The sequence below is a fragment of the Micrasema longulum genome, unplaced genomic scaffold (assembly GCF_059751315.1).
Source record: "Micrasema longulum isolate JH-2025_06_02 unplaced genomic scaffold, ASM5975131v1 h1tg000206l, whole genome shotgun sequence".
Lineage (NCBI taxonomy): Eukaryota > Metazoa > Arthropoda > Insecta > Trichoptera > Brachycentridae > Micrasema > Micrasema longulum.
Genome location: NW_028277411.1, coordinates 430,263 through 453,068, shown reverse-complemented (window position 1 = coordinate 453,068; position 22,806 = coordinate 430,263). Strand labels below are relative to the sequence as shown.

Below are 22,806 nucleotides of genomic sequence, written 5' to 3'. Positions count from 1 at the left end.
CTGCAGAAAGTTTTAAGTTTAGGGACTAAACATTAAAGGCTTCTACAACCACAATTATAACATATTTTTAGAACTGCTAAATCATAATTATATACGAAACGTGCATCATGGGCATGTTGGAGAGGAATTTTGAAATTATTCCGATTAAATAATTGTTCTAAAACGAGTAAAATCAACTTTAAATAGAACAAAAACATTGCCCGACTATTTTCATTTGCATGTCTTGTTATGTCTTGTCACCGCAACTTTTGTTTTTATATTGAAGTAGGCCAAGAAAATTTTCCCATGAAAAATATAAAGGTTTATCTATAAATAGCGTTTAACATGTTGCTTCTTAATTTTACGTCGCTACAACTTACTGTTTAAAAGTTTAATTTCATGCTGAGGAAGTCCGAGAAAATTTTAACAGTTAAACAGCATAATTGAATCTTAAAATGTTGTTTTGAATGTTGATTCTAAATTTCACGTGGCTACAACTTCCCATAAAAAATATAAAATGCATCTATTTCAATCATTTACTTGGTAATCAATTGATTTATTTTGACACTTTATATAAATATACAGTTTACAAACACATGCATAAGGGCGGGCATATTGCCTTAAGGAAATTTTTTCCTACCTACATACCTAAACCGTTAAATTTCAGAAAATAAGTGTGATATGAACATATCGTTGGTATATTATTAATTTCACTATATAACAAAATATTGATAATCATGTATATTTTTTAAGAAATAAAAATCGACTAAATATCTACACTATACTATGATGAGAGAAGCGGGTAAGGAGGGAAGGAAGGGGGGGGGGGAGAAAGGAAAAACTCAAATATTCAGGAAGTAAAATTTCGTACGTGATTTGAATGTAAATAAAGAATGGGCGTCTCTGACATTAGTGGGTAGATTATTATATAATCGAGCAGCTTCTACTGTGAAAGAGGAGGCAAACAAATGAGAGTGGGAATGGGCTGTTTCTAAATTTCACGACGCTACGACAAACAAACATTTGTTGGAATGTTTGCTTATAATATTTTCAAATATGTATTTTCAGTTTCATAACATACAAGTAGTTACTTATCGTTGTGTAATTGCTTAAATACCCCCGTCAGCGCGTTTGATTTTCGAGAGGTTTCGGGTTTGATTCCCGGCATCGTTGACACGAAATATTTATACAAAAAGGTGTTTTTACACTTGAACATTCTATGGCTCCCGGACTGGCACTCAAAGCGTAAGACTGATCGTAACAAAAATGATCAAGATATGCTTCGGTCGGTGTACCAATGAAGTGCCCGATAAACCATTATGCGCGGAAAGGGAATAATGAATGAATGAATTGCTTTAATAATTATGTATGTAGAAGTATGTAGTTACTACGAATCTATTTGATATTTTTAAATTTCACAATAATTAATTGTTTATTATTACGAGGTAGTCACATTGAATTGATAATTTAATTATTGTAATGACATAAATGTTAAGTTATAAAAAAAATCGTTAACTTACTTGATTCTGGCGCATCGTTCTCCAAGAAAAATACCGTCCTGTTGACGTGAGGAACGAATCCTGTAGAGTTTTTGTTCCCAAGTTGATCTTGATTATTTCCACTATTACTGATTTCAACCAGTTCTGCATAATCTTCCACCAAGGCTGATTTCGCTTCGCCTTCTTCGGAGGCAGTTTGATTTAACCTTGTATCAACAGCTAGTGATTGCGTTCTTGGAACTGGCCACGCGGATTTCGGAGGCACAAACGGCTTCCTAGTTTGCGTTTCCGACGCATCTTTATTAACAGATTTACCGGTAAAATTCTCCAAAGGCAGACCAATAAGAAATTCAAACTTAGGTTCGTCGGCACCTTCGGTTTCTTTATCAGTTAAATCTGTTTTATATTCAGTTCCAAAGTCCTTCTTCTGATCGCTGGAACCACCCGACTGAAAAATATCAGACAGAGTTTCATCTCTGTCTCTTTCCGCGTCGAGGATTCCCTCTTCTACCGGGCTGTTTCCGAGAGAAGTGGCATTTATCTGTTTTTCCAAGTCAGCATTCGAATACTCTTTTCCTTTGCTCTGAAAGAATGTATCGGACGGCTCTTGGAAAGGAAGAGAGTCGGAATTATCGTTGACGTTTATATCTCGATTTGTGTCGATACTTATTACGTCATCTTCGAACGGAGGAGACTCGTCGAGATCCGGACTTTCGTAAGACTCGTCTTGGAACTCCGCGACTTTATCGTCGTTCGGGGGTCCGTTGGACTTGGCGCTCAAATCCGAGACGGAAGTTTCGCGAGATCTTTCTGAATTTAAAATGCCCTCCTCGACCGGGTTAGCGGCAGAAACTAATGAAGGAGACCACTGTCGAGTTGTATTTAAGGCAGAGTGCGGTACAATTTCCGAAGAGTCATTGTATCGTGACCCGCCACTCGCGTGGCCCACAGTGGAAAGTATTACCAAGCAAGAAAGGAAGTAGAAACTTGACGCGTCCATTTCTGCACTGAACGATATCATATATTTCAGTTTTCTTAAATCGAAAATATCATTTTAGGATTTACCTAAATTTATTTCTCTTTTGACGCGTCGTTTTCGGGGACTGAAAATCCATTTTTCTTCTCTCAAATACGAAATTAAATTTACTGGGTATATTTACATCTCACGAAACGCTTCAAACGTGAATCGTATCGCTAAATTATCCTTGAATTATCGATGTCAGCTTAATAATTTACTATATTTTTCCTTTGAAGCATATTTCCGGGTAATATAAACTTTTCCACCCACAAGTGTGGTTCTGGTTGGATTCTGGTTTTTATCTGAAACAAAAAAAAACATATTAATAGTTTTCTGCTTTAATGTACCTATAAAAATTAACATTATAACGCAACCGTACGTAAATGTTGATATTCGCGGTAAAGAAAAATCTGAAAATATTCTCGCATTAGTAAACTGCTGTAAAAAAATAAACATAATAAAGTTCCGGGGCTGTATTCTAAGACGATGTTCTTGGACTAGTATTGGACTAAAAGCTATCGGTCACTGCACCATAAAAGCTTATTGTCCAAACAGCCGCCGCATTAATCATATCTCCCCTGAATAGAAGACCCTCATTTTATTTTGTCAAAAATAATACATTATTTCGCTTATTTCTCTACACGACTCCGCCATTACAATCTTTACAGATTTTGTTCTACCGTCAAAGTTTTTATTGCAATTCATTTGGGGCAACTTTGATATATTCTGTTGATTCAAAAGAAATGGTATTAAATCACTAGAGAAAAATCATTTGCATGTTTTGTTCGTAGGTAGATCAAAAATACGGTATTATTTTGCAATCTTTTTTTTTTTTTAATTTATTAAATTTTTTTGTTTTTTTTACAGTAAACATAATAATAAAACAGAGTATTAAAAAAAATAAAGCACAATTACATATCAGTGAAGTACATATTAATAGAAAAATAGTAAACAAAAAATCCCACAAAGGCATGGCCTGTTCGTGGGGATACAAGAAAATGTTAATGAATTTTTGCTCCTATAATGATGGACAGTAATAATATATTTCTATAACATAACTACATATAACATAAATAATGGACAGTAATAATATTTTTCTATAACTTAAGAAAGAAAAAATAAAATATTCTGTAAAAGATAATATGGTTTTTTTATGGTAGGTAATTAAAAAAGGAAATAAAAAATATTTTTAAAAAACACAAAATATTCCTTATTATTAAAGGGCAAATAAAATAAATCATAGAAAAAAGAGTTAATTTATATAATTGCGTACCCAGATGGCAATATATTGTTAACTAATATATTGCCATCTGGGTACGTATTCTGATGGGAAGTTAAAATTTATCTTCAATTTTATCTACTAAGTAAAATTAAGTTTTCTGTATGAAAAAAAGAATATGATTACATTTTTTTCTTTACATGTTCAATTACCGGTTACCGACAAAGATATTTTGAATTTTTATACAAATATACACACTTTCATACATAAATATCGATATTAGTTTATACCTTCTAGTATACCAATGAAGATAGCCGTTCATAATCGCGGCCCTGCTGAGCATTCTTAAAACTGAGAAAAAGACATTTTTATTTAGTCTTACCAAATAAAAAACGTGAAATAATTTTTAAAATGTATTAAACTGTTATATTCTCGCTCTCCTATAAGATAGACCGACCAAATAAAGTAATTAAAGGTGTCTTTATTGAACGTTGCCCTCAAATTGCCCCTGGAGCGGAAATAATTAATGCGTATTAACACAAAGTTTCTGAGATGTCTGACGACCACAGCGTAAAGCAAGATCACGAAAAATATTTATTTTTTTATTTAGTACTCAAATTTATGATTACACATAAAATAATAACGAGATTATTTTACTTCAAAATATGTCAATTAAACGAATAAAAATAAAGCAAAACTTTAATAGTCATAAATAAAATAATGCGCAGAAAGTTAATGTTCAAATATTGGGAAAAAATAGTATCGCTTGTTTACAATATTGAAATAAATATTTTATATTATTTACCAGAGCAAATATGTATAAAATAAATTGTGTACTGTATGGATTTATTTTTTGAACTTAACACAAGAGTAAAGATCTCTGTAAATTTTATTACAAATATACTGGTATTTGTGGGAAAACGAAATGAATAAAAATGTTTATTTTCTAACAGTTTCATGCTTCTTACAGATATGTATTTTCTGATTTATAGCTGAAGTGGTCTCGCAAAGGACAATGTGAAGGCGACCACGATAAAATATTATTATCGATATAATTATCGATTTGTTCTCCCTCAATAAATCAACCAATATGACATCTTATCGTCCACAGCGTGACCAATCAACGATCAGCAGAAAAAATATGAAAGTGGATGAGATGAAGAGATATGGCACGAAAGGGCAAAATCATACGTATGAATCATAATAACGAACTTGTATTTTAACAAATAAAAGAAAGTGCGTAAAATTATTGCTTATTTTTAAAAGATAAATCTCGTATTTTTTTATGCCAGTTTTTCGTATATTACTTAATTTATTACGTAGATCATTTTTACGGCTAGCTGGGCCATATATCCCGAATGCATCCCGAGAGTTTTAACCACTAACCACGCTTGGCATTAGGTTCTCGCTGTCTTGGATGGCCACGGCTGATAGTTCGTCGGCAGTTCACGTCTTTACTACTAGACGCAGACTTGACTTGGGAGGACACACGGGAATCGGCCGCAGACATAGAGGCATGGAGAAATTTAGTGGACAACATATGCTCCACTTGGGGAGCGGACATGTATTAAGTGTAAAATAAAACCCAAACCCTGTAGAGCCGATAGCTACAGTTGAAAAACCATTTGAACAAATAATTAGTCATGCCAATAAAAATTAAGAAAATGATGGTTAATATGTAGTTAATGTAATTTATCTATTCCTATATTGTTATCTTTTTTTCCTGTAAGATACAACTCAATCAGCATCACCATCCCCTTCTCCGCATCTAATGATGCATAGGACACACGTATTGTATAGTAACTCGATATTTTTTGATACATTAAGGTACGATGATCAGTCTTACGCCCTTGGATCTGGATCCATGGGCTGGTTCAGGGGCTTCGAAGCATAGCGCTACAAAAAATCTATCAGGATCTCGCTAAGAAATCGAATGGAGTATAAGTCCATATTGCGGTCTAGCGATTAGAACAATGAAAAATTAGTATAGGTTGTACATAATTTGGGCAGATTGGAAGATTTTTTTTTTGTGTAATCTTTTAGTGATATAAAAAATAATCTCGATTAAAAAAAAGCGTTTGCAGTTTAGCGGGAATTTAAACGTATTACCATAAAATTACAAATGTGATATTTTTTCAATAAAAAAATAATTCATCGGTTTTCCTTGAAATCTCAGTAAGATTTCTAAAACACTATCAATTTGCACTTTCTCGTGGTATTGCGAACTCAACGAACAGAAATCTGAGGTTGGAACCCCGCTCTACCAGAACTTGATTGCCAATTTCCAATAATAAATTATTTACAGCTCGTTAAAAAAGGGCCCAGAAATTTAAATTTTGTTCAAACTATAAAAACGCAAATATTTCTTTTTTTAACAAAAATTATAATGTGAAATAATTTATTAAAGTATCTGTTGGTGTTGTTTTTTCACCCTAACATCTCCAGGACGCATAATACTCTAATTACATTTTTTTCACTGCCCTTAAAGGTGTAATGAAGCCTGAACCTTTAAGCATTCCCGAGGGGATGATTATCCAATATCTTATCAGGGTCGATTAACCAAACGAGTTTTTAATAAAAACCCTTTGAATTTTCAGTAGAAAGTTTAAGGTGTCATCAACTTGTGATCATGTCTCTATTTATTTCCATTAATATTTACGTAAAAAACTTTTATTTATTTGTTTTATAAGGATGGTTTGACATGACATTAGTATATTTAACGGTAACACTTCTAATATTGATGTCAGTGTCAAAACCTGATTTTTATTTTAGCCGGAATACATTTTGGCTGGCCAAATTTCAAACATACGTATACTATACTCCAGGAGCTAGACATTAGAGAAAAATTAACATCTATGTGCGAGAAAAGAATTCCGCAGTTCTTTGAAAATATTTCCAAAGGGAACTCTGATAAGGACAAGGTCGCGTGGACGTCAACCGACAGTATGGAGTGGCTTGGTCGCTGAATTATCCACCGACAAATGCCTACCAATCAGCACAAGACCGTCCCGGATAAAGGGAGATTGTCCACAAACGAACCATATCTAGAGTCGGGCGTAATCATCATCCTCAAATATGAAGCGCGGAATAAAGAGAGAACCAAATTTCGAAACGGTTCCGTATTGTAAAAGGGCTAATCGATGATTACCGATATTGTCAACACTTGGCATTTTACAATTTGGCTAGCCACTCTTAGAGGAAAATCAGTGATGTTTTTTTTTTTTTTTAATTTTGTTAAAGGTCTATCAAACAAAGCCATGTTTTAAAAAAAATATATGTAATAGGTAAATTGAAAATCAACAAAACAACTTTCAGTCAAAGAGGATTGGCCTACTACTCGGTTAAAGTGTACAATCTACTTGCATTATTCATAAGGACAATTAAATAATTATGTATATAAATATATGACTTATCGAGTTTCTCACGCCCCTCTTTCAAAAAACATCCACCAGCTAACTCAATCGTCAAGAATAATAGTCCATAAAATTAAGAAATGTTTAAGACTCAACGAGATCTCTCGCAGATTTACCCAGGAGAATAGTTTAGAAATTGAATCAAAAGACGTTCGAATGATGTTCACAAAGTTTATTCTTTAATACAATTACGTTTACAATATTAATCCGCTTCTTCAAACTTATCTTAATTAATTTACTCATAGTTATTAAACACGAAATTATTCAAATAAGCTATTGTGATTTATGGAGTGAGATAAATGATTCATTACAAACTAAAAATCAATGAGACTAGAATTTTATATTATTCAACATAAAAATAAATTAATACAATAAAACCGAGGAGAATGGTGCAACGGCGGTTGATTATAATTATCATCATACTATATAATTGGGACATATTCCTCATAAATAAGTCACATAATCTATCGATCGACTTAAGAAATTCCATTTGATCCATTTATATGTTGACTTTCCTTTGACAGCTTTGAGTTTTCAAGTATAGAAGTCCAAGATGGCTGGTCGTCATTCAATAATTAAATGTACGGAAGTTCAGATATTTTCTCAAAATGGGATACGAGAAATCTTCCCCATAAATCTGAGTGCTGCGATATACGATAATGATTTATTATTTAAGTAAAAGGGTAATGAAAGTTCTGCCATGATTCAATTTAGGGGGTGGTCAACAAAGGGAATCAATTTCAGTTCCATTTTGATGTTATGAAAGTCTTCCCACGTTATTTTACTCTCAGCGTCAGCGAAAGCTCACACGCTTCAGTATTGTTGCCATCCTGGCATTCTGTCTGTCAACCCGTCGACAGTTTCCTCTCTGGCCCACAGTATTACCAGGTGTAAATTAACTTTACTTGTTCAAAAAATTAGGCATGGTACCTGCATATTTAATACCATGACAGTTACCCCTTAATAATCTTCTTTTTCTTTCTGTGTCATTTCAGGTCCCCTCGACGTTGGTGATCACTCTAGAGTAGGCATTCCGGTCCTGTGCCAACTGGAGCAGCGCCTCAACCCCACGCACTCCCGTCCAGTCGCGAATGATTCTCAGCCAGGACATCTGTTACCTTCCAACTCCACGCTTTCCCTCGATCTTTTCCATCATGATTAGCTGTTGGAGCGCATATTTGCTTCCGCGCATGATATTACCTAGAGTGTTCTCTGTTTTATTGAGAATGGTGGTTCTTTTTCGTCACTGGCTGGTCTCAGCACCTCCACGTTGGTCACTAAATCTGTTCGTAGAATTCAGCATTTTTAGGTGAAACTATATTTCAAAATCCTCTAATCGATTCATGGAGTTTACCTTGAGAGTCCACGTTTCAACCCCGTAAAGCAGTATTGACCACGCATAGCACTTGACCATCCTCTGTCTCAGTTTTAATAAAGACTATTACTGCAGAAAAATGATTTCGTGCCATTGAATGCCTAATAATCGATTGTGCACTTTTTTTTTAGTAAAAAGATAAATATTCGGATTTTTATGATTTACCTAAATACGAGGGTTGTCTGTAAAATAAGTTTCCCTATTTTTTTTAAAAACGAAAACCATTTTTTTTCAATAAGCAATACTTCCAGCTACCTTTACGGCCTGGCGGGAGACTTCTACGACCAGGGAATCAAAAAGATGGTGACCCGGATAAAAAAGTGCATCGAAGTCAACTGAGACTATGTAAAGAAATAGCTGAAAGTCTAAGCTTTCTAATGATGTATTGCTCGTTGTAAATAAAATTGGTTTTCATTGTGAAAAAAAATAGGGAAACTTATTTTACGGACAACCTTCGTATTTCAATTTTGGTGTCCATTTTCAACGAGTTGTAAAAAACTTACTACTAGAAAATGGGAATCAAGTTGTGGTAGAGCGGGATGCGAACTTCGGACCTTTGATCCGTGAGTCCAAAATACTAGCCACAGAACCACAAGCCTAATATAAAGATGTTTTTGTACATACTTAATCATATATGTATGTACATTGAAATTGGCAGTTGAGTTGTATTGTACATTTGAATATATTAAATAACACAAGAGCATTTGAACATGAATATGGAGTGTCCTCTAGTTAGGATAGTCTCCACCTAACATGGTTTAGCCTGTAAAAAATTGTACTTCAAAAAATGTTTATATCCCGTGAGATTGTGTATCATAAATTGAATAATTCCATCTGAATTAAAAAAACCTTTGTTTTATTTCAATAGGATGGAAAATAAAAATTCGTTCAACTAAAAGTTAAAAACAAACAAGTTACATAAATCTTTATATTGTTATCTGGCATTTAAATCACAAAATCAAACTTTATTTGTAATTCTGTTTGATTTATTTGACAGCTTTGAAACATACATTTGACAAAAAGACATTATTTATTTCGGTAAATTATAAAAAAACATATACGGTTTAAATCTGATACGTGATTGAAATATTTGCGTTTTAGATTGTGGATTTATGTGTCCGAGCGCATGAAAAAAACAGTTATATGTGTGAAACAGAACCAAAACACTGAGCAAGTGTTTTCCACTCGATGCTGCTCTCAGATAAAAATCTTGGATTAGGAAATCGAGGGGAGATAAGTCCGCCTCGTAGTGTAGTGGTTGGCTCATTCACATACCATGCTTAAGGTTCGATTCTTTGATGGATGGACGGGAAATATTTGTTTTGAAGGTGATCCTGTATTGTAATATTTTATTGTTCTTAAATTGGCACCTGAAGCGTAAGGCTTGTTGCGCTGTCTTCCATGTAAAGAAATTTATCTAAATACTCTGCGATTAAAAGAAGTTCCAATGCAGTGCCCTATAGGTGTGGGTCTTCCACTGGGTGCGGACAGGGAAATGATGATTATGGTGTTTTGCGAATTACTAGCATTGATATTATTGATCATGATTTTTTATTAAAAATTCATGTATTGTTCGGACTAATTCTCAACCAAATCCATATGTACCTCTCCGTCCTTTCCATTTCGCGCTCCATGTAACAATAATTCTACGTGTGATTTCCGGAAAAAACATAACATTATCGATACACAAATAACATTCTAAGAGTGAAGTGCGTTTTCTTTCATCAAAATCTGTCATCAAGCGAGCTATGCCAGCGTCTATTTAGACCGCTAGCTCCATACAAAGCTGTGCCAGCGTCTGCCAGCCACCGCCAGCTTCACCAGCCAGGTTAGTGGAGTTGCGCAACCTTCGTTCCTAACAATTCAGTTCATTTACTAAGTTTTCTTCCTCCTAGGACGATGTATTCTTAACACCTCGTCCACTCCTCAACGTTTATACTTTTTATATTCCCAGTTCATAGATATGAAAAATTCTGTAAATATTTCAACTCATCTTTTAGGTTTTATTTTGCAAATCATCATTTTTGTTTTTTTTTCGATTTTTATTTTATTTATCTTATTTATACAAAAATATATTATTTTTTTAAATACATAAAATTAAATTGATCGAAAACAAAAATATTTAACACGTAAGACTCCACTTATTAATTCCATATGATAGTTGGTATTTAATATCATTGATACAGAACACAAGTGCAAATCAATTTGATAAGTAAACTTGACACGCATTATGGCCTCGTCAGCAACAGATCTGATCACGTGGAGGTCACTAAAGGAAGTAATATTGCAAGCCGAGTGCACACAAAATGGAGCCGCGCCGCGCCGTGTGCAATTTGTTCCTATTAGAATTCGCATTCAATAGACGCGGTATTGGAAGAACGCGGACAATTTCATTGTCACGGCGTTATATCTACTTCGGATTTAAATGTCAACGCTTTCCCAAAGAATAGGCACCGCCACACTTCCTTCTATTTAGGGCATCCAATCGAAAGTAGAAACTCCCGAAATTTCCATAGAGATGCTAGTGTCGAAATTTCGAGACCAGCGCAGCAGTGCGACTCTGAGCCCTTTCTAGGGAGTAGAAAACGCGACGAAAACGCGACGCTAGCACTTAATTTTTTTGCTAATTACGTTCTATCAACGTTTTCTCTACCCCGTTAAGGGCGTTTAGAATCCCACGACAGGTGTTAAAAGAAGAGTGTAGGAAGAGTATAAGAAGAGCATAGGCAAGAAATGGCGCTCGCTGGATTATCTCATTTTGATACAGGTCGTAATTCGGTTGTGTTCGAGTGAATTAGATATGTCCCATGGACGCTTACCTTTGCTTTTATACCTTTATTAATAATAGTGAATAAAGATTAATGACAAATTCAATTTTTTTGACGCTGGATTGTTTAGGTTTAAGAAGTGTATACAAAATGCGTTTTTATATTGATATATTAATTATGTACATTTAATTTTGATGGATTACATTGCTGGTTTTGTTTCGACGCATATTTGTTTATTGTTTTCATTGGTATTTTATGATTTTTTTTTAATAGTTTCATATTAATGAATGTTTTTTTTTTAATAATTTAAATTTCATAATTTTTATTGTTTATTTTATTTAAATACGTATTTTATTCGTGTTTATTTTATTATTAATTTGTACGATTTTTGCAATTTTTTTTCAATTTTTAAAACAATTTATTTTGCTTATTTTAAATAAATGTGTATTTAGTTGGTATTTACATGTAATTGATAAAAGGTAAGTAGTGTCTATTTTTATTGTTTAAATATTTATGTGTATTATGTATTATTTTTCATTGTTTGTAAACCAAATAAATAAATAAGTAATCTGTTAAATACCTGTCTAGGTCATTTACATAGAGTAGAGTTTGGGATACGTTAATTTCTTAAATTTAATTTGTGTGTAATATGGATTAATTTGTATGAATAAAATAAAAAGTAAATACATAAATAAAATAAATGTTTATAAATATTAAGGTTTCGTATGTTTGTGGCCGCAAATCTCGGAAAGTAATCAATGGATTGACTTTGATTACTTATTTTTTAACAGAACATTGCATTTTAGCTTTGTACTTTTTATTAGGAAGTTCTAACGAAAACGGAACATTCTGTTTGTTTTAAATTGACTCATAATAATTTGTCATAGTTAACAAGTACTGAACAACAGTGTTACACAGTGCTGCCATTGTATCAATTTTAGCCAAATTGACTTTTTTCTTTCTTTATATTCTACACTATGGTCACAGCAACGCAAATAAATATATTAAATTAAACAATGTTTTCTCTCTGTAAATCTATAGTTTTTTCTTTTTTTTTTTTAATAACAAATAGAAATACAATATTACAACTATTTTTTTTACATTAGTAAAAGAAATAAACAATTCTTGTGTACATAATGAGGAGTGACGATTCAAGACTATTTTTATTTACTCCCCTAATAGTTAATATCAGACAAAGCCACAGCGAAACTTGGCTGGGTTCAGCTATATAAAATAAGAAATCAATAAAAAAAGTTTAAGTTGTTATTTTAATATTTTTCCCGATAACTTCAAAACTGTGCCTTATAATTTTCATACAAAAACATAAAACGTTATGTAAATTTCCTCTAGAAAATAATATTATTTCGTCTAAGTGTTTCTTTTCATAAGTATCATTACTACTTTGGCTGGAATTATATTATGAAATTAATCCAATCGTATTTTTCCCGTACGATATTAATATTATATTAGAAAAAATGTTTATTTTATATTGTTCAATGTTTTGTCTTAAATCATCGTTTATTTTAGTGCTTTTTGCTTTTATATTTTGTAAATCAAGCAATATTTTACTATTTAATTTATGATTTATAGGCTTAGCGATTATTAAATTTGAATAAAATATTTTATTTCATTTTTTTTTATAGACAAGAAGATGTACAGTTCAAATAATTATAAAAAAAAATACGAAAAAAATATATTTACATAAAAATAGTAGGGCCAGCCATCCAATAATATGTATTCACTTAATTGCGACGACGTCAACTATACAATATCATATATATAATATAATATACTATATATTAAAGTAAAATAAATATGGACATAACAAAGAGATAGTGGGAAGGAAAATATGAAAATCGACGAGGAGTGGTGAAGGAGAAATGAAGGAAAATAGGGGTGGAAAATTGCATTTAATTTAATGCTAAAGAGCAAAAAAATAGACAAAACGTCTACTCTCTGTTAATTTGTATTAAGCTTATTAGTTGCCTTCTGTACCTATTATGTGGAGTGTGAAATATATTAAGACTATTAAAATTCTTGTTATTTCACTATATTTCACATATACGAGGGATGGTAGAATGTTTTCGATGATTAGTTTAAATGTTGAAAAAAAAAAATTTTTGCCTTACACGTAATGAAACACACGTTAAAATTCTATCCATTAAATTAACTGACGACGGTTCACGAGGAACCCAAACGTGGTACTTAGAAACATCCTCATACTATGCAAATGTTACACCACGGATGATTGGTTACATTTTTACGGCGATCTCACTGCTGTTCTGACGTGAATCAGCATCAATTATGGCTGTACTTTTGTCATCATCAGCTGTCAAAGGCAGCAAAAATATTTTGAGTTGTCACAGTTCAGATATTCATCAAGAAAACAATTTCGTTAATGTACTTTATCCACAGAAATTTAATAAATATTTCAGGGCTACGTACGACTCAATAGCTATGGCAATGAGTAGAAAGCAAATGAATAGTGACTGACCGATGTTTCGGTTTCGATTTCGATTAGTTTCGCCCGCGGTTTCACTTTCGGCCGAAAATTGGGCGAAACTTCGGCTCGGCGAATACCTGCGATCGGGATGTGTCGGATTACTTTTGGCTGTACTCAAGTAAAAAATTAGCAGAATTAGAGATATCATTTATTCAAATAATTCGCTATTGTATTGCCATTGTCTAACATAAAAAATAATAACTAAACTGATTTTATGATTTTTTTACTACCGTTAGGTAGATCTAAGATTTTTTATATTTATATTTCTGTCATTTATTTTTAGTAAAGTTCCTACAGCGTACATTTAACAACAATATGTTTAACTTAACAACGTACCAAAAAACGCTTAAATCAAACTAATTTATTATCTTTTTTTACTTTTATATTAAATCTTGAAAAAAAATATTGTTTTGTAATCCCAGGAGTGACAACAAACTCATTTTTTCACTCAGACAGAAGATATTTAAATAAAAATATGGTAATAATATAGTATCAAGTAATAATATGTACAAAAAACTGAAATAACATAGCAAGTTTGGCATATTAAACAAAGAAATTAAATCAAAACATAATAAAAAACATTTACATACAAGTAAAGTAAGAAATATCTGAGGTAAAAGAAGAACTTAAAACTAAATTTCACCTTCAAGTACCTCCCTCCTCAAGTAGTAATTTTTAAAATTCATTTAATCATTTTTTTGGTTCTATAGGAGACCCTGGTAGCCCGTTGTACTCATTACATGCAAGGTACAGCAGAGGCCTTAGACCTTAGACCATACCTTGTCGTGCGTGATCCAGGTACGTGAATATTTTGACTCTGCGTATTATACTGGTGGTCGCCACTATTGAAGGTATATACGATATCAGTGAGAGAGTTTTGATTTATTTATTCGTGTTATTTCATCGTCTATTTTATTTAACACTTATGAACGCGTAAGGTTTAACAATAAAAACGATAAATAATTTTGGGCATTGCGAAAAAACTATTTAATTGTTTAAGGTGATTCTAAACGAAAATATAAAATTAACTGTTCATAGGCGGCCTCCGTGGTGTAGTGACTCACGCACGGTAGGTTCCGGGTTCGATTCCCGGGGAGAACACAAAAATTAAAGAGTGATTTTTCTCAAGCCTGGGTTTTCTGTGATGTAATTCACCACTGTAATTGGGCCTCCTGGCCTGTTGTAATGCAAAAATAAATCAAAACAAAAATAGATGGCGCCTTTATAATTTTTTATTGAAAAATGTCATTTATACGTTTGTTTTCAATGGAAAATTTACGTAACTTGGCTCTCGGAAATTTTACACTATATTCATTGTAACAAATACCAAAACAATATAATTAAGATCCTTTCCGCATAATGATATACAAAACAAAAAAAAAAAATTATTTTTTTTGTAAAGTGTCCGCAAACCAAGTTTTGTAAAATTTCAATTGAAAATAAACGTAAAATTAGAATTATTCAAAAAATATAATAAAAGAGCCATCTATGAATAATTTATTTTATTTATTTATACTTTTACATTGTTTGTATTCTTTTTTTATACAGAATAATGTTCCCTCACTGGGGTGTCCCGTGCCGAGGGAAACATTTTACAAAATGTGAAACATGCCTAAGATTAGCTATTTAACAAAGTTAACATAATAATAACAGCTTACCCACCACATACCGCACACCGCATCTGAAGACATAAGTCTCCTTGGCGGTGCCCACTTACACAGAAAATTTGCTCGTTGTCAAACGAGAAAAGCTGCCCGAAGGAGCTCTCTGAAATCTGATAGCCTAAGCATCTTCGTGCTGAAAGAAAGTAATCCAGAAGTACATGTTATGTACTTCATTGGATTGAGAAGAGAGGGAAGTGAATTCTTTACTGACTGGGATTAAATTGATTGGACATGATCAATTCGCCGAAATGATTACAAAACTTTTTAAAAGCCTTGAAATTCTTTTTAGAAGCCACCAGATCTGTATATCCGACAGGACCTATAACAGGGCCACGGATAGTAGCGAGAAGCTCCATTCGGTTATCATAGAGAAGGGGAAAGGGACAAGACCACAGGAGGTGTTCAGAAGATTGGTTAGGATATCCGCAGCAGCACGAAGGGGAGTCAACAATATTAAAAACAAATATCAAATATAAAAAGGTTCCGTTTCGGTTTTGACTGAAAATCTTATTTTGGTCGGTCACCAATCACTACAAATAAACAGTATCCTTTACACGACATAATATTGAGGAACAGATGTCATTCATCAATTAGGATATATTTTTATTTCATCCCCCACCCCTTAAACCAAAATACGTAGGAATTTTATCCTGGAAAGCGCTTATCGTTTATTTTTGTTTCCGGTCAAGAACTTAAACTAAGCTGGCGGATTTCCTACGAAAAATCCTCCGCAACCCCTATCCTCTCTAAATACATAACCTACGGATACGCGCAGTGAAAAATATCCCAACCAAAACGAAATTCTTTATAAGATCCTCCGCCTTCCGAAATCCATTATGAATTTTAACAGGTTTAGGGTTAACGTTATGATTAAGTGTGTGAAAATATCGAAAAATGTATTTTCGCCCAGCCATATTTTATTACATATTATTATAACTCACATTTACATTTACTGAAAAAAAAATTGCTTTATTATTTATCATCATCATTCCCTTCCCGCACTTAATGGTCCATGGAGCACTGCATTGGTACACCAATAGCTGCGTTTCTTGATCATTTTTGTTGCCAGTCCAGGGACTGTGAAATATTTGAGCGTAAAAACACCTTTTAAATAAATATTTCATAACAACCGTGTCAGGAATCGAACCCAAGACCTCTTGCATGGTAGGCAAACGGGCTGATCATTACACTACAAAGCCGAAGCTATTATTATATACCCAAAATACTTCATTTTGCGGACACGTTCTTATTCTACAGGCAATTTAAAAAGATACTTTTGACGTTTGCGCGCTCATGAAGTTCTGTAAATATTGACAACTAAGTGTAAGAAATAAATGCTGTACTTTATTGTTGTAGTCGCCGCAATAGTGACGTACCACCGAAAACCCTCACTATCCAACGATTACATCGACTATGTATTGAATATCGAATTGTAGTTTGCGTGTTCATTTTCAGGAGTTCACAATACGATTAATTCAATTTAATCGCGGATAATTTTGAAGTTGACCTTATTTTTGGGCCCATTAAGTTAAACTTTAAAAAATAAAATATACGTTTATGCGTGATGGTCACTTAAAACGAGGTTTATTCACAAAATAGTAACTTTAGCTCTTTTTTTTTCGCACTACCCAGATATGTAAGAATTGATAGTATTTAAGATATAAAAATTACATACAGGGTGTTCATTAATCCCTGTCACATCCGAAACCACGATAATCAGTATCAGCAAGAAGACATATTGGCACATGAAAATAAATTTTTAGAACGAATAAAATTTTTAAAAATTTAGTATCAGAAAAAGCAAATGGTTTCTGACTTCTGCAAAGGAGAAACAAGGAGGGGGAGAGAAAATCTGATACGCCGAAAATGCGCGGCCGCGCTCCCCTCGCTTCTCTCCTGCAGATGTAAGCTACCATTTGTTTTATTTAATATATTTTTTATTTTTTTTGTTTTAAATATTTTTTAATATGCTAATATGTCTTTTTGCCCATACTGATCATCATGGTATCGAGTGTGACAGGGTTGAAAGAACACCGTGTATAACATGGGAGACGACAGAAGCGACAACAATTCAGCAGAAAGTGATAGTAATGAGGATGAATGAGATTGAAAGACATTAAATAAAATATTTTTATTTTACAAAAATGTGTTTTTATTTTTCTGATTTATGTTAGCCAGTTTCGTAAGCGCGAAATTTCGAGACTTGATCTCTGAGTTTCGTCTTAGTCTCGAGACTAATTTGTGTCGAAACTCGAAACTACTTATATAACATCTGGAGCCTTATGCTGGAAAAATATGACATTTTGTCACCCACTCGACAATAAACTATTGGGCATTTCCACTGCTTTGTCATAATGCTATTCATAAAAACCCCTTGATAATTTAATTACAGAGAGGAATAAAAAAGTGGCAACACTAACAAATCCGTATTTATCTATGGCTCTCCTGGTCTCCTGCCACACGTAAATCTTTATTGTTTGTTGTCAGACTTCTTCCGTTGAATATTTTGGGTATGGAATATTATGAAAAAAATAAAAGAAAATGTTTTACTGAGAAACTGCAACATTGATAATTATTATTTGCCTTTGACGTAACACACATCTTCGTGTTACTAGAAATATTTCATATTTATTTAATGGATTTAAAAAACAAATTGTATTATATATATGCCAAATAGGTATTTTGACATTGATAAGCGATAAAATGATTTTCAAATCATGATTCTAGTGAAACTTCTTTTGATAGTGGATTAACAATAAGTACAGTTATATTTGTTGCACATTTGTTGATACGTCATCATCATAACATTGATCAGTGTTGTAAATTTTTAGTTGAAATAAAAATAAAACACCTATTCGTCATTCAAACATGAATGCCGAGCGTTTTACAAGAAATTAGTTTGACTACTGAAGTTACGATGTCGCATTCAATTGTAAATGTCAAGAACTTTGGGGCACTTGAGATAAAGTTGATTGTTTTTTGATCGACTGCATTCATATGGGTGGTTCAAGAATGCTGTCACTCGTCGAATTACGGAAGTAGCATACGATTCTAAAGACAAATGAGTCCAACATAAGCCCCCTGATCAACCTCATGGGACTCGTTCTCATGGAAAACCTGCCAAAAAATGGAAAGACAGCTGGGATCTACCTCACAGTAAGAACAACCCTCTGGAAAACAGACCACATAGGTATATGGCAAAAAAGAAGGCATAAATAAAAAATCAGTATTTATTTAAGAGTTTTAAAATGTAGTGTGGTATAAATTTCTATGTTACTGATGGTTATCTCTGACAGCGTCAGCGCATACTGTTTTACCTCCCGACGTGGCGTCCAAAACCAACCTGCCTTTGGCTATGCCGATTAGCAGAGCAGTCAGGTAGCAGAACATTATCACATTGGAGATCAATATTTTTCACATTAGTCGCGTTTTCATCGTGTTACTCACAAAACACCATCTAAAATCACTATTTCGCTCGCGATTGTTATATGTGATCCATCCTACAATAAAGAAATATCACGTACTACGAATACCGATAAAAATATATGAAATGGATTAAGAATAATTAGTTAATAAAATATTATTAATATTTACAGCATTAACTTTACATTTTATCGAGTCTATTTTTTAAAATCAAAAACTTTGTTCCAATAACAGAAAAAAAAATTAATGTATGAAGCCTATGTAAAAACTAAAATATGTAATATGCAACTACTATGGGGAACAGGAAATCAAAATGACATAAACAGACTACAAAGACAGCAAAATAAAATATTAAAGTTAGTATATGACCTTCCCTATCTAACAGCAACTAAAGAACTTTTTGAACAATCTAAACAATTAAATATAACTGAACTCTTTAAACTAGAATCCTTGAAATTTATTCATAAATTAGCCACTGATGTAATTGTAGGCGAAGAATTAAAACTCGAAAAAAACTGTAGTAAACATGAACACAATACGAGAATATCAGAAAAATATCATATGCAATCTTTTAAAACGAGAACAGGGCAATCGAGACTATGAACTGAAGGACTGAAATTATAGAATAAACTACCAGACAAAACTAAACAAAAGACTCAGACAACCTTTACAAAAGTTATTAAAAATATTATTATTAACAGTAGAATATGAATTTTAAAAGTGAAAATATTTTGTTGAATGTATGTAACCCGTAAGGGTTTATCAATGAAATTTAAATTAAAAAAAAAAAAAACTTTGTGGTCAAACATTTTACTAAATGTTATTAAATATTTGTATATAACCACTTACCGACTTTTATATGTCTACCGGTTTCAATATAGTCCTTTATACAATGTTCCACTGTACTGGTCACCCTATAAAACCTATTAAGCTTATCATCTCCCTCCATCCCTTCTACTTTTTCCATTAATTCTCAAACAAGATAATATTTTTATAATTTCAGTGCATGTTTGTCCTAATCAGTGCATGTGCTTATTTAAATGCATGTCGGGTTGGTTTTATATTTTCGTGCAACAACTATGGTGAAGGTGTGTAGTTGGTTTTGCATGTTGGTTTGCATCTTGGTTTAATTGGTGTCCTGACAAAAAGACGGGAAAGTCTCGGAACCGGTAGACATAGAAAAGTCGGTAAGTGGTTATATACAAATATTTAATAACATTTAGTAATAAATAGTTGTATTTTAAAAATCAATACGGATATTTTGGAGAAATGTTTTTATATTTAACTTTCACTAGAAATACAAATTTGAAAATATTTTATATGTTACTAATAAGTGCCAAAGAATATTTTTTTACTGGACAGTATTTTAAACACCCTTATTACTTTAAAAATGTTTTAAAAAAATTGGTTTTTCCCTATTTAGTACGTTTAAAGATAACACTTCCGAGTTAATCTAAATAAAACGATCATTGCTTTAACTATAATTTTATAAATATATTTCTGTTACGATCTTTGTCATCTTATTATTATTGTAAGAGGCATATTATTACTTTTTCTCTTGTATTATTTTATCTTACCTTAATTTCTGTATTCTGTTGAATGACAAAAATAAACATATAGTAAACTGCTTTTATGTATTTTTTAACTTGATCGTTTTATTTTTAGTAAGTATCTAGCTATTTAGTCGTTAATATAAAAACTATTTTTCATTCACTCCATCTGATGGAAAATAATTTAAAATTGATGAAATCGATATCGAACATCGAAAGAAAAAAGACTGCCGCAACACTATTGTAAGCTGTCAAAAGTATCTTCTTATATTAGCTGAACTGTAATAAATAACTAGACAATCTTAACCCTAACTTTCCATCATTTTATTCCTCTTTATTTTCTATGTGCTCTTTCTTTCCTCTACCAAACTCCATAAATTATTTCACATTCATTCTTAATCTCATCATATAAATTTAATAGTTGAAATCGTAAAAAATATTTTTTTAACTTAAAACCGTAATATGTTATAATTATCTGCCTAGTAAGTTTTAAAATTGATATATTGACCAACTTACACTTATCTACACAATGCAAACTGTTTTTGAATAGTTGAAAGACACCGCTTATAATAAGCGCGTAGCCACAGTAACAAGCGTTTTGCGGCGCGGGACGTGAGGCGGGCCAGGTGCCCGCGCCCGGGCGCCGCGCGCGTTTCAAGGTTTCAATTGCATCCATAGGCCTCAATTGCATGAAAACGATCAGATTATTTTGTGCAGTGATGGTTGTACATACCAAAATGGAAATTATGTGATGTCTAAAGCTCTACTAAATTTGGTCATGAACTTCAAAATAATAATTGAGCAGAAATATTTGGAAAAGGGGCACACCCAGATGGAGGCCGATTCTACGCATGCCACCATAGAAAAACGTTTGCGTTCACAGAATAATGGACAACCTTATGATATTCACTGATTTATCCATGATTTAAAAATCTTTTGAGAAATTAAAGTTTTACAAAACAATTCGCCCTGGGAAAAGGGATGATTTGTGGTTGCTAATATTCGTGCTTTGCAGTACGCTCCTGATGTCAAAATCAATGGTAACTTAAGGTTTTCAGTTAACTTATCACCCTCACCCAAACGAAGAAATATTTCCGTAGAGCTTTCAAAAATTTACCACGCCTCCATAACGATCGTCTTAAATTTAAAAAGAGGACCATCCGCAAGAACTTAAAAAAGAGTACCATGGCCCCGATTACAATAGGAAATTAACGGAGTTATCTTCGACTATCCATAAAGAAAAATCGATATTTGTGTACGAAAATGAGTATATTTGCATGAACATTTAAAGTATCTTCGTCAGCAACCTATAATTTAACACGTTTAAAAGAAAAAAAATACATTATACACGCATTCTGCTTTTCATACAGAAAACTTAATTTTACGTTATAGATAAAATTGAAGATAAATGTTAACTATTGTAATCGGGGCCCTGGAGACTACCACACACAATATTCAGTATGAAAACTAACCATTTGATCGATGTATTAAAATTTATGTTAAATAATAATATTCCTTTATGATTTTTTACTGTTTTTATTGATTGGTTCTAGAAAGGTAATAAAAATATGCATCATAATAAAAAAATCAATTATTTCACTTAAATAAGTAAATAACAAAACGTATTTTGAAAATATCTGTATTCATTTAATTAATAAAGAAATTGCGTTTCTCTCTTACATGTTTCTTCTAAAAAGTTGCTGAACTTGGAGTTACGAGGTTTACAGTTTGGGGTGACAATATGATACCTTAAATCAATACTATTACTCAATGGGAAAAGGGATTAAAGAGAAAAGATGAAAGAAGGAAGAGAAAGGAGATGTTTTTTCAGACGAGATTTAAACAAAGATACCGTAGAAACATCTCTGATAGGGAATGGGAGATGATTCCACAGTCGAGCCGCATGTACACTATATGAGTTAGAGAGGAAAGAGCTTTTTTTATGCAATCTATTTTATTCACTTTAATGGAAACACAACAATTATTAAATCTTAAATTTCCTTTAAATTAACCTACATATTTGCCACAAAGACTTGGGGAAGCTTGAAGCGTCCCCACTTTTCAGTTAAAATTCTTTGTTTACATATATTATGCATAATTGGACGTAATTATGCAGAAGGCAGCCAGTCCAAAAGTTTTAAAAATGGTGTCTGGTGTTATGAAATTCAGAAAGGCCAATTCTATGTTTTGCTTAAAACAGCCAGGCCACTTTCATACAAAAAACTGTAGTAATCACCTTCTAAAAATTTCATGATGTCAAAATGTCATAAAAATGAATGTCACCTCATACATTCAGAGTTTGTATGAGTTTCATTCAATATTAGATCTGGCTGTCATTAAAGTCATTAGATCAGGTCAGATACATGATTAAATTCTTTTTTGTATTATAAAAAAC

The 22,806-nt window shown here is 32.5% G+C and overlaps 1 protein-coding gene across 1 annotated transcript in view; it reads right to left on the bottom strand.

The window, feature by feature from the left end:
* LOC148283743 (uncharacterized) overlaps positions 1-2,649 on the bottom strand; it is a 119,674-nt gene extending 117,025 nt beyond the window's left edge. Inside the window, exon 1 of the mRNA XM_088243331.1 lies at positions 1,500-2,649. Coding sequence (XP_088099457.1) covers positions 1,500-2,499 — 1,000 coding nt within the window. The 5' untranslated portion in view covers positions 2,500-2,649. The remainder of the gene's footprint in view (positions 1-1,499) is intronic.
* Between the last annotated feature and the right edge of the window lie 20,157 nt (positions 2,650-22,806).